Source organism: Argopecten irradians, chromosome 3, assembly GCF_041381155.1.
Source record: "Argopecten irradians isolate NY chromosome 3, Ai_NY, whole genome shotgun sequence".
NCBI lineage: Eukaryota > Metazoa > Mollusca > Bivalvia > Pectinida > Pectinidae > Argopecten > Argopecten irradians.
Window position 1 is genome coordinate 27,778,509 of NC_091136.1, and position 14,392 is coordinate 27,792,900.

Consider the following 14,392-nt stretch of genomic DNA (forward strand, 5'->3'; position numbering starts at 1 on the left):
TGTGATATAGAGTAATTTGGTTCTATCTATAATTGGAAAAATTCATGGTATCTTATTGCTGATGAAACACACAAAAAAAATTGTGCAAAAATAGGTTAGTTTACAGTACCTTTTTGACCCGTGACCTTGAATGAAGGTTAAGGTGATTCATTTGAAGAAATTTGGTAGCCCTTCATCCCAGCATGCTAAAAGCCAAATATCAGTGCCCTGGGCCCTTGAGAGGAAGCCGTTTGAATGAAAAGTTTACATAGCGGACAAAGACAGAGGAATCACAGAGGCTATACTAGTCCTCCCTCCCGATCCTTCAGGTGAGATGACATAATAAATGATTAAAGACATTTACTTTTGTAACAACATTGTCATAGACCATATACTGGGATTGGTGTTACTGGATTGGACAGGGTCTATCATCAGCATCCAGCTAATGTTCAGAGGTCCCGGATTTGAACGATGCATGGTCTGGTGCGTTGGGTCTGGTGACTACTCTATTTTCCCTTTCTATATGGATATCATGCCATGGTATCTGGTAGAACCCTAATTTACCAAGAAATCTAGGTCTGTAGCAGACAATGTCATTTACTCTAGATCATTTATTTGATTTATCCTAGCAGGCTTAAAGCCAATCATTTCTGGGTCTCTTGATTGTTTAGTGACCTAGATTGAAAGTCATGGTCAACCACAGCATGATACAAGTTAAGTGTCCAGACTCTGGTCAGAAATGATTCAGCATGTTGAAAAAAAGGTATATTACAGTCCTTAAACAAAGAAGGCTGAAAGTCCAATCTAAGGTTGGTCTTTACGTAAGACTTGTAAATAACCTGTTTAAAATAAATGTTAATTATCGATTTTTCTGTGACCTTCAGTGAAAATCATGCAGCCCTTTATACATGCAGGTTATTGGCCCTTAGGTTTGTGGAACAGAAGTTGAAATATGGATAATATACAATGTATAATGCATGATTGAAATATGATGGACAAAACAATCTACAAAAACAAGCAATTTTGTAAAACATTTATTTCACTCTCACAAATATAGACAGCTTCACAATAGACCATTCATACAAAAGTAAACATCCTATATTTAGCACTTAAATGATTAGTGTTAAATGGCCAAATAATGAATTCTACACAATACTTAATTGTACAGATTGAAATGTATATGCATATCAATTTAAATGTCTATCTGATGCATTTCAATTGGTTTGGACATTCTGGACTCTCCTTATAGCATGCTGTTTGATACTACCTTATTGTTGCTAAAATTTAATTCTACTATCTTGCATCACAAATTATTAATCCAAATTCAAAGATCATTATTTATTAATTAATATAAGCTATATAAAGAATTGTTATACAGTCACAGGATCTTTCTCTTTCATCCTTAAGTACTTGGCCTCTAATTCTTCTTTTCGTTTTAATGCTTGTTCCTCTACCACCTTTTCTCTCTCTATCAAAAACTGTTCATATTCTACTGGATCCAGGTCATCTTTAACGACCTCAAGTCCAAGAGAATGAGCCGATCCTATGATCATTTTACAAATGTTCTGAAGAGTAAATCTGTCCAGCGTTCCTTCAGTTTGCTTGATCTTGGCAATTTCGTAAATATGTCTCAATGTGACTTTCCCAGCAACTTCTTGACCTATGAAAAAAGAAAAAACATAAAAAATTCTGTTAGTTTTTCGTTCTTCCATAAATACATGTATCAAAATGCATGAAAAAGAAGAAACTGTTTGTTTTTCTTTCATTCAGTGCATTGTGTAAAAAAAAAGTTCTCTGTCATGAATACATGCACTTTTGTTTCATCAAATTGGTTGATTCTCTGTACAGGCTGTTCCAGAAAAACATATATGGAAGGGGGGGGGGAAGGTACTTTGAAATAGAGAGATCCATTGATAGACGTGATTTTCAATTTTGTTGACCCCTCCACATATCTATTTTTTTGTGAATGATACTATGGCATAGAAGCTATATTTAATTTTTTGTTTTACTCCAACATCTTTTTGGATTTACATATTTTGATTTCTAGCATCACCGAAGAGTCCTAGGACAAAATTGGGCCGTATATGGTGCAGTGAACTATTGTTTCATGTGCTGCATCAATTACTAGATTTGTATAAAGGAACAATCTTCCTAGAACCAGCAGAAAATCTACTAAAGATACTGAAGTGTTGTGCAAGGGTAATGCAAGAGTAGACATCTGAACATTCATACTTATGCTTGTGAACTGCCATTTTTTCCACAACTTAATACCAGTGAACTTTAATAAAGATCTATTGATGACAACAGTATTTTGCCAATACTAATCCATTGTTTCTCTGTACCATTGCCAAGTTTGATTGAATATAATATATTTTAAATAAATACTCTGTCATTATAATATTAAAACATCCAGAAAATATTTTTTTTTATTGAAGATGATCAACACATTAATATTGTTTTCTCAACAGTTATTATTGTAGTCAGGATGACTGACAACAACATTATAAACCAAAAATTTTGCATTTCATTTCACAAGGTTACAAATTTTTTCAGATAGACCCACCCACAGAAGTGATTTTATTGAAACGCCACCCTGGCACAGAAGTGATTTTATTTTAAACTAACCATGGCACATAGTATTTTTTTAAAGTGCCTTCCCTGGGTGCCATATATGTTTTGCTGGAACAGCCCTAACGTCAGGATTTACTTTCATGACAAAAGACCATCAACAAAGGCAATAACTGCGTCATCCAGAGTGATTACCTATATGTACAGTAATCAACAGACATCAACTAAATTTCACTTTAGTGTTTAATGTCTTTTTTTCGGCAATTTATGGTGTTTGTTTAAAACATTCTTGAAGATCGAGATAAGTGACTGATCTCTGGAAATTGAAAGATGATACAGTGAACTGCGTTCAAGCGTCCGGATTAGACTCCTCCCTCAAATGTTGTAACATTCTGTAACGACAGCCAATGAAATCTCTGGAAAGTTGTCTCGATTGGTTAGACTCCATGTGGTGTAGCACAAACAATGTTGACTTCAAAGGGATCTACTGACTTGACTTGGTCGCACCCTTGTACCAAAGATTTGTTAGCATACATTTGTAGATAAAAAGGTTTCAAACACGTTTTTAAGTCAATCGTATCATACGATCATCGAAAGACAACACTATATATCTTGACAGCTTCGTAAAACGTTCCCTGGAACATACACGGTTGTAGCTGTATATACATGTATAAGGCAAAAAATATGCCTGTTTAAAATAGGGTTACATTGGCAAAACAAATAGGCTCGGTAGGTAGGGATTTTTTTTATATAAATATTTCTGTCAAGTTCAGATGCAATAGCGAGCTGTTTACTAAACAGATATGTGGCTCCTATTAGTTATCAATAAAATGATTAAACATTAGTGTCTTTCACTCTTGACTCTTTATTTAACAATATGAATAATTGCAGATTTGACTAAGAAAGAAGGTATTAACAGCTCAGATTGGTTTAGAGTAAAACTAAACTATCCTTTAATAAGAGTATCCTTTTAGGAGCAAAAAAATTAGGGTCGGGGGTAAAAAAAGGTCGGGTAAAAAATTAGGGTCGGGGTAGGGTCGGTCGGGTAACCCATAACAGACATTGTTTTCTTCTCCCTTTTTCGGCCTTACGAAGATGTTTCATCCGGAAGCAGACATCTCACCTTTAATATACATTGTTAGTTGTATGAATTGGAATAGTAATGTTTAAAAGTGTGCTTGTAAAAATGTGTTCAAAGCTATGATAAGTTGTGCTAAAAACACTCTTATTGTAGTTCAAGAAAGCATATTTTGACGTTTGGAATATAAATGTACATGTATAAAGTAACGACTCTCTGGCTTCTGTGATTTCAAATAAATTACATGTAGTATTGTAAAGTTAAGACACCAAATTTCAAATTTCCACTCACTTTACCTGTGACTATGGCTATGTACATGTAGGTCATGGTTATATACATGTATATGCATGTAATTCTGTTTTTATTTTACGATTTTGTGTACCAAATTGTTGCGGTATTAATGATTGAAATTGCGTAAGTTTTTGAATGTGTAACAGGTAAACTCCGCCCTCAGTTGTATTATACTTGTTAGTAAACTCCGCCCAGCCATTCCGAGCTGATAAACGTGCATACGACTGGTTGAAACTATTCACGTGATTTGTGGTTTGAACGATCCGAAAGGCAATTCCGGACGCTTGAACGCATTTCACTGTATGTGTCCTCGCTTTGGGGTGTTTCATAAATTTTGTTGAATTGAACTTGTGGCAGGTAATTCAGCCAGAATATACCAGGTATGCAAAATTTAAGAAAATATTTGCACACAAGATAGTTTAAAGTATATGATGCAATTATGTTATGTAGACCTCATTTTACCTGCAGACTGGGCTCCCTGACTTATTCCAGCAGCACTACATAAGAAATAGGTTGTCGTTGGCATAGTATGCTTAATGTCAATACTTCGATCGCCCTAAAACACAGAAAAACAATATGTTCATGAAGAACAAAACACAAATTATACTATGCTAGTGTGAAAGAAGTCTAAATTTCCCAAGGCTCACTGCCAGAAGATTATTTTCTTCTAACCTAGACAGTGACATAAACACTTACTGAGTCTTACTCAGGGTAAGATAGCTTGCATGCACAATTAGTATAAATGTATGATGTCAGTACAATACTGTGCTGACAACACATAATAGTATTCCAATGCATCACATCAACATACAATTTTAACAGTTACTAACTACATGAGAAAGCGAACAGGTTAAGAGAGCAAAAACAACCAAAGTACTCAAAGTACTGCAAATACAACGCAGCAGAAACAGAAAAATAGAATGAAATCAAATGAATTTCCAAAATCAAAATAAATAAACCATATTATAAAGACTTTGATATCAATTATTTCAAGAACATTCAACTGATCACAAAAACAACATTATTTTGTTTCACATTTTTCTTAATTAAATTTCCTACATGAAATAAAAGACTTACAAATTAAAAAGAAAACAAGTCTTCATTAAAATGAGTTTTTATCCTATACTCTTGTTTCTTATAATGTTGCACATACACTTATTTTGGTAAAAACCATGCACACATGAGGACAGCCTTATAAGTTATATAGCCTTTACCTCAGATTTGTTTTTAACAATCATTTAAAAACATTATTTTAAGGTACACATAAAGAAATAACTCTCAGGTCTATAAGCCTTAGATAGTAAGTCCAATTTGAATTATGTAAGTTGGACAGAGGAGTCACCAGCAGGCAACAGTCAGGGAGTACAGAGCCGTTTTCGATTATACGGTTTGACTGGTTGGACCTAGTTGTTCGTTTATTAATTAAATACGGACCTGGTGATTTTATATTGTTTTCAGACGAGCCTTGACAAAGCCCTCACAAGCCTGTATCAAAAACTGCAGGTCCGTCCGGATTTATACTTGAAATAATGACTTTAACCAATGGTCGAACCGATTGTTCCGAATAAACGAAAACGGCCCTGGTATAAGGTACAGTTGACCTAGATGGTGCTGAGTATTATATAACACTCTGTGTATTCTACCAATCAGAAGGCAGTCTTCCCATGACTACTGATTGGTCCAAAGGAATATTATTCAATGAATAGTGAATTTATGAATGGAAGTTTATGAATGAAATGGTTCAAGAGGTCACCACTAGATGTCATTGTAGGGCAATGTCATTGTAGGGCAATGTCATTGTAGGGCAAGTCCTACAAACCGGATACCAATAATACAAACGCTACATGCGTTGTATTAAAAATCATTCATCCCCTTGAGAGAGAGACTAATAAAATCTTTCATTCCATCTTGGATGAGACAAGAGAATCACAAACTGTGGGCTTATGACATGTATACAAAGCACAAAATAACTAAAAAAAAAGAAGGAAAAACAAAGCATGTATGAAATGACAAAAAGTTGTAGCAGTGATTTTCTTACTCTATCATTTCAAGGCCCTGTACCTTTTCAATTGGGAAAATTTCCATAGTATTTTTTCTTGAAAATACATGATAATTGGTTGCTCGTGGCATAATGTATGCTTAATGTCAATACACCTGCTATGAACCTAAAAAAACAGAAAATACCAATATTGTTAATATGACGTACAAAAAGCACATATTTTAATATGCTAGTCGTGAAAGACAGTACTAAAAAGTTCCCCAAGGCTCTCGGCCAGGAAGATTAGTTTGTCTTCAATAACCTAGCGACTCTAGTGAAAAAAAAACATGTATAATACACTACGGAGTCTTACTCTAGGGAAAGATAGAAAACTTTGCAGATGAACAATGAGTCTAAAATGTTGGATGTCTCAGTACTCCTAATTACTGTGCTGACAATCACATAATAGTATTCAATGCAATCAACATCAATCATACATTCGTCAAACGTTACTGTAACCTACATGAGGAAAGCGAACAGAGTTACGAGCAAATAACAACCAAGAGTACTCAAAGTACTGCAAAATACAACGCGGCAGATACCAGAAACATAGAATGAAATCAAATGAATTTCCAAAATCAAAATAAATAAACCATATTATAAAGACTTTGATATCAATTATTTCAAGAACATTCAACTGATCACAAAAACAACATTATTTTGTTTCACATTTTTCTTAATTAAATTTCCTACATGAAATAAAAGACTTACAAATTAAAAAGAAAACAAGTCTTCATTAAAATGAGTTTTTATCCTATACTCTTGTTTCTTATAATGTTGCACATACACTTATTTTGGTAAAACCATGCACACATGAGGACAGCCTTATAAGTTATATAGCCTTTACCTCAGATTTGTTTTTAACAATCATTTAAAAACATTATTTTAAGGTACACATAAAGAAATAACTCTCAGGTCTATAAGCCTTAGATAGTAAGTCCAATTTGAATTATGTAAGTTGGACAGAGGAGTCACCAGCAGGCAACAGTCAGGGAGTACAGAGCCGTTTTCGATTATACGGTTTGACTGGTTGGACCTAGTTGTTCGTTTATTAATTAAATACGGACCTGGTGATTTTATATTGTTTTCAGACGAGCCTTGACAAAGCCCTCACAAGCCTGTATCAAAAACTGCAGGTCCGTCCGGATACTTGAAATAATGACTTTAACCAATGGTCGAACCGATTGTTCCGAATAAACAAAAACGGCCCTGATATAAGGTACAGTTGACCTAGATGGTGCTGTGTATTATATAACACTCTGTGTATTCTACCAATCAGAAGGCAGTCTTCCCATGACTACTGATTGGTCCAAAGGAATATTATTCAATGAATAGTGAATTTATGAATGGAAGTTTATGAATGAAATGGTTCAAGAGGTCACCACTAGATGTCATTGTAGGGCAATGTCATTGTAGGGCAAGTCCTACAAACCGGATACCAATAATACAAACGCTACATGCGTTGTATTAAAAATCATTCATCCCCTTGAGAGAGACTAATAAAATCTTTCACTCCATCTTGGATGAGACAAGAGAATCACAAACTGTGGGCTTATGACATGTATACAAAGCACAAAATAACTAAAAAAAAAGAAGGAAAAACAAAGCATGTATGAAATGACAAAAAGTTGTAGCAGTGATTTTCTTACTCTATCATTTCAAGGCCCTGTACCTTTTCAATTGGGAAAATTTCCATAGTATTTTTCTTGAAACATGTATATTTTAGAGAGTTTTTTCTTTATATTTACATAAAATTGGGAAAAAACAGCAAAATTTCTCTTGGGGAAGGGGCCTTTATTCGGCCCCAAATGTACCTAAAAAATCACTGTGTAGTTAAAGATGCTCCACTGCCGATGGAGCATAATAGGTATTCAACATTTGAACAATAATTGGTGTTTAATCGTGTATATATGTCTAATTAACACAAAAAATAATATAAAATAATTCATTTTGCTTCTGGTGCATGCTAAATCAGTACTTCATACCATATAGGGTATAATGCCACGGAATTTTTTCGGGATGCAAATAATTATTTTTCATATTTTTAACTTGAAGTAAAATTAGAAGCTCAAACTTTTCAATGGTGGTAATGGTGTAAAGTAAGTAACTTTTGTAACTGAAGAAAAAATACTAAATCGCCTGCTCCTGTTTTTGATAGTAAAAAAATACCTTTTGTCGGCGGTGGAGCATCTTAGAGTAATTATCTAACATTTCATCAATGTCCACAGACTTTACAACATTACTAAATTATAAAATATATAGATATCTCAATACAGAAATTTCCCTGTATCAAGCTTATCTTGCATTTCATTTGTGTTCTTTGCAGTCTCCTGGTACTGGGGGTATATGAATGATAATATTTACCCTCAATCTGATCCAAGTAGGTAATGGTAGTCCTTCTTTGATGTTGCTTGTCATGTCATTAAACTGCTTACAGAATTCTGAAATCTGTATACCATGCTGAAAGAAAGAACAAAACTTTAGTTTTACTGTCATGATTTAAACATATTGATTATCAAAGTTATTTGGAAATTAATATTTGTTATAAACCTTTAAAATCTGCAAGTGTGTTGCAAGTTTTCAACCAAGTGTTAAAAAATTTACCAGTGTTTTTCCAGGATATTTTGGGAAATTGCCACCTGGTGAAAATTGGGAATTTTTTTGCAATAAAAGTAGGTAATTGGGAAAAATTTAAATGTGTATATGGAAATTTTGGAAAAGGTGGAAATAAACAATTATGTAAACAATTATGAACCAGTCTAAGAATCTACATACTAAAATACAACGTTTAGGCTTGCAATTTCCGTATTTTTGTTGTTTCGTCTCACATAACGTGTGTCAGACTCATTGATTTGGGAAATTTAGACATGATTTGGGATAAAATATCAACAAATACGTGCCCCAAATATATAGGCAGAAAAAACACTGTTAATAGAGACAAATTTTATTTTAAAATGTACAATAATCAATTCATCCAGTCCCAAAGGCCTCAGAACCACTACAATGTATGATACCCAAGTATTATTACTAAGTAATTGCTAATGTCATTGAAAGAAAACCTACACAGATTAAATGTATTTGGTGTTTCATAAATTGTTGTTATGTAGAAAATAATGTTAGCTTATGTTTAGCCCTAGTAATGCAAATTAGGGCAAACCAACTAAGGCCAAAACAATCCTATGCATACTCTAAACATCTTGGAGGTATAGCACGACGAGAATCATAAAGTCGTATCTAACCTTACTGATGTAAACAAACAGATGTATTCATACTTGATTTTTCAAAGGCCTTTGATAAAGTTAGCCACAATCTTTTCCAACATGAATTAAATAGTTTTGGCATTAGATGAAATATTCTAAATTGGATTAAAAATTTTTCTTAGTGATAGAACACAGTCAATCCTTCTCAACAGTGAACTGTCATCTTATGTACCAGTCGAGTCAGGGGTCCCCCTGGGATCGGTCCTTGGGCCGAGTTTTTTTTGTATTACATTAATGATATCTCCCTGAATCTCTCATCAACTGTAAGACTGATACTATCTGGTCTATCTGATTGTTAGCTCTAACCATGACGCCTCAATCCTCCAACGAGACCTAAATAAATTAGCCGAGCGGGAACAAAAATTGGAACATAAAAAAAAAAAAAAAGGAGCAGAGGGGGGGGGGGGGGGAAAAAAAAAAAAAACAAGAAAAAAAAACAGGAAAAAGAAAACAAAAAAAAAAAAAAAAAAAAAAAAAAACAAAAAAAAAAAAAAAAAGAAAAACCAAAAAAAACGAAAAAAAAAAAAAAAAAAACCCAAACAAAGAAAAAAAAAAAAAAAAAACAAGGGAGGAAAAACCCAAAAAAAAAACCAACCGGGGGGGGAGGGGAAAAAAAAAACAAAAAAAAACCAAAAAAAAGAAAAAAAAAAAAAACAAACTTATCAGATAGAAGATCACCCATGGACTTATTGATATAAACAAAGATCAATATTAAAAACCACAAACTCGTCCAACAAGACACTCTCATCCTTTTTCCTATCAAACTAATCATTGTAGAACCGATTGTCGAAAATATTCATTCTTTCCACAAACAACTTTTGACTGGAACAAACTCTCTAGTGTTTGTGGGGTTCTGGGCCACTCCAAGGAAAAATTTTTACGATTAAGAATAGCTTAAATGAGATTTGATGAATTTGCATGCGCCCTTGACAGCGCGAAAATTTGGTGTTAGATGGGGTCCGGGGGAGACCCCCGGACAAGAAAAATATGATTTAGACTGGCTGGAGATGAGTTTTACTATGTATTTTAATGATTATAATTTAGCGTTTCTTAACATGGAAATATTTCGATTTAAAGCTACCTGCAGTTTAGAAATGATAATTGTGTGTCATAAAATTAATGGGCTTCGACACCATCGGCACAATTTTGTTGTAACCAAAAAAAAATGAATTAATTGTCTCGCTTAAGGACATAAAAAACAAATTGAAATCTTATAATAGACATTTTTTAAATAGTACATAAGAAATCCCTTGAGACATTTTTTTAGTCTAGTTCGAGTTTTATTTGATTTTTTTACTAATATGCAGGTTATGGACATTATGTTGCTTGAACGTTTTAGGAAATGCGCCGCGCCATCGGAAAATTTTCTAGAATGAAGTATGAAAAAATATGCAGTGAGGACCCTTTTTTCTTTCAAATAAGCATTTTTTAGAAAATTTTCAGTCGGCGAAAAAATGCTTCCTACGCCCCTGGTTGACATACTCTGATCAAAATGCTAATGGACATGTCAAACGCTGACAGTAGGGCAGGGATAGAAAAACTAACGCTAGTCCGTTAGTCCGAGACTAGTTAAAAATCTGAAGGACTAGTCAATTCTGTGGTGTCTGATAGTCCCCGTGGACTAGTTATCATATCAAATTTAATACTTATGCTCTCATAAAGAATGACATCTGAACGAGTGTTTGTTTAGAGTGTTGTTTACGACTTTCTGAAACGTGCTTTCCGTAGCCCTTTACGTAAGGAATATGTGATTCTTTTGGATATAACCAACGATTGCATCAGTCAATGAAAAAAATCGTGTTACACATTCGCTAACTTACTACAGTCATCACTATAATCATTTTAAAAAAAATCATTATATTAAGAACATGAAGAGTCAGAATTTGAGACAGCCCAGATATGCTAAAACTCATCTCAGAGCTTCTAGTTTTTAAAAATTTGTTTCCGTTGGATGGCCCCCAACCCCCCAGCAATAAGTGGGGCCCAAGCCCCCCTTCAGCACCTAAACCCTGTGCAGAAATCGCTGTATGCAATTTGCAGTTCATTCACCTTCGTAAATATATTTCATACAAGTCATTTTGACTAGTTTTATTGGAAAACGTTAGTTTCTATCCCCTGTAAGGGTTTTAAAGATTCATTCAAAATGGAATTAAAATGAAAATACCATTCGTTTCGTGGGTATAATGCTTACAATCCTTTTTTATAAAATTCCCATGATTATAGCACACACCACCCCTTTTATTTGAGCAAGACAAATCTTCCTTGATCAAATCTGCTTTGGGTGACGACACTCTTTAATCTTTATGAAAATCACGCGATAATTCATGAGATATAAGCAAAATTGTAAAAATGACGAAAACATATCCCCTGAGAAATTTAGGGCACTTGACCATTATATATGTTTCTGCTTAGAACAATTAAAAAACAACCTAACAGTATTGCCAACCTCTGATGAAGTCCAAAATCGGGTGATCACCCTTGAAAAAACGGGTGAAAGAGTCAAAAACAAGGGTCATGTGCGAAACAACATTTTTAGTGTATTTTTAACATCAAAGACCTTTAAAAGCCTTAAATATGCATATATTTATTATTTTCATATTGTAAATTCAATAATATTTATGATATATTTATGGTTATAATAATAATATTAAATAAAAAAAAATATAATTGATAAAAATATTGTATTAAAAAAATCTTTAAAATAATATTTTTAGCAAAATCCTGGATTTTTCTTGTCCGGTTTTTCATTATTATCTTTGACTAAACAAAATGGCTGCCATTATGATTGTCTGCATTGCCTGCCTACTGAAACAGTATACTGTTCACAGTTGACTGTTTTATTCATGTGAGTAAAATCTTTTGTCTGAGTAAATCCTTATCACAAGTGTTTGTGCTTTTGAAGAGATAATTTCTGATTGTTGAACAGTATTAATTGGCCATGTCTGATTTTGCTAGCTGGCTCTGGCTAAAAACGATATGGACATCGTGAAGCATGACTGAATAGATTAGGCTAATTGCTACAATTTCAAACCTTTTTTTAAGTTTGGTGTACCGTATTTTCCGGAGTACTAAGCCGCCTACTTTTTTCCCCCTTGAAAATCGGGTAGTGCGGGCTTATACATCAAGTGCGGCTTATCCGTGGACGAAAACCAAAATCTGACCATGTTTTTGCATGATTACGTCGTGATTCACATGTGAAAATCCAATTTTGTTAAGTTATACATCGACCAAGAATCACTGTAAAAAGTGTTTAAAAAAGATAAAAAGTATGACAATGAAAATGTAAACACAAACATAAGCTACCTGCATTATACAAGGACCTGATATGAGTCTTAAGCCCTGAGATGTAATTAAAATTGCGCTAATGGCTTTATCTGACGACATTTTTTGTGAGCTTTTTGACACTTTAGTCCAAGTGCTGAAAATCAGGTTATTTGATGACCCGCCAGGTCAATCGGGTTATACATTCTAAAATGTCTAAAAAACGGGTCAACCCGGGGAAATCGGGTGAGTTGGCAATACTGACCTAAATCAAATGAAACATTAAAATAAAAACACCCCCTATACATAGCACACACTTCAATATCAACATAATCTTCAAAACGATGAAGGAGGTTGATAAACTGGTGGATGTAGATAGATGTAGATGACATTGCCTATCAGAAGCTTTCTCAATGTCGTGCATCTGATATTATTGTGTAGCGGAGATTGGAATGGCGTCGGGATCATCGGTGACCAGGTAAGCTCCAGTCAGTAGGAGCATACTCAGGTAGTAAATTCTGAGGTCCCCGGTTCTGATCCCGGGTTGGCCGCTACATTTTTCCTCCTTCTCCTGTTACAGAATTGGCGACCAACTAAAATAACCTCCCGGTGGTGTGGTTTGGAAGGGGTCTCGTGTGGTTGTCTTCGAGGGGCGGGAGGGCATAGAACTTCAGAGAAGGAGGAGAGTGTAGAGGGATTGGACTGGGGTCGATCATCGGTGACCAGGTAGCTCAGTTGATAGAGCACCTCGGCTAGTTATTCTGTGTGGTCCCGGGTTCGAATCCCGGTCTGGCCGCTACATTTTCTCCTCTTCCTGATACAGAATTAGGATGTGTGTTGGACTGGGTCGATCATCGGGACCAGGTAGCTCAGCTAGAGCACTCGGCTAGTATTCCTGTGGGTCCCGGGTTCGAAGGTCTGGTATTACAGTGGCGCCCAACTAACAGTAACCCACGGTGGTGGTGTTTGGAAGGGTCTCGTGTGTCGAGGGCGAAGACCTTAGAGAAAGGCAGGGGAGAGTGTGATTGGACTGGGGTCGATCATTGCCAGACGTCACGCCATCCTCTCTCGCTGTATGTCGGGAGTAGCTATGGGTGGCGGTGCAATGTTGAAGTTTGCCATATGGTGGGGTACGCTGGTAATGGAAGGGGGCTTTGTGTCATGTATATATAAAATATATGCGTCGTCTTTCTACATGTTTGTATATAATAAATAACATTCGAATGTATTTCTGTTGTTCGTTGTAATTGCTTCACGGAACCCCAAATAGAAACCTGGGTAGACGAGGTCACTCCTCCTACAATTGGATTACTCGAAACCTGCAATGTCATTACATTTTTATGCCATTCTATTCAATTTTCTACCTCTTCCGTGCCATTGTAATACTGTTCTGTTCTTCGTTTGATACCACTGGAGTTGTCTAGCTACTGCTAGATATAAATAACAAAATAATAAATGAAAACCGCGAAAATTTTAACAACTGAAAAGGACAGCTTTACGGTAACATGCCAATTTTAAGGTCACTTGTTTTATTTCAAACCATACCTGTCCTAACGCTGGTCCTAATGGTGGAGATGGCGTAGCTTTTCCAGCTGGTATTGTTGCTCTTAAAACTGAACTAGATTCCACGGTTATCGCCTTTTTCAAGTTTTTTGCACTCTTGGCGATTGTCTTGACTTTTCCGCGAGCCCCCATGTTGTTATCTGGTTCGAATGGAGTTGTTTCCCTTTGCGGAAATGAATGTTACCCATATTTTAAAAGGCCTATGTAATATCACGATTAAAATTAAAACAAAATATTAAGATTGTCTTAAATTTTAATAGTTTGATACGATTTATGTAAAATGAGTATATATCATTAACTAATAACAAGAGATTAAAATCATTTTTAGAAATGAGCCCTTTAAGATCAGGGTAA

General features: G+C 34.9%; 1 protein-coding gene across 1 annotated transcript; it reads right to left on the reverse strand.

The window, feature by feature from the left end:
- Nucleotides 1-997: 997 nt before the first annotated feature.
- On the reverse strand, nt 998-14,197 carry LOC138318075 (large ribosomal subunit protein uL11m-like). Its single transcript, XM_069260157.1, has 4 exons — nt 14,021-14,197; nt 8,319-8,414; nt 4,379-4,472; nt 998-1,639 (listed from the first exon to the last, which is right to left on the reverse strand). Exons 1-4 carry the CDS (start codon nt 14,168-14,170, stop codon nt 1,350-1,352), a joined length of 630 nt encoding a protein of 209 aa, XP_069116258.1. The 5' UTR covers nt 14,171-14,197; the 3' UTR covers nt 998-1,349.
- Nucleotides 14,198-14,392: the final 195 nt, after the last annotated feature.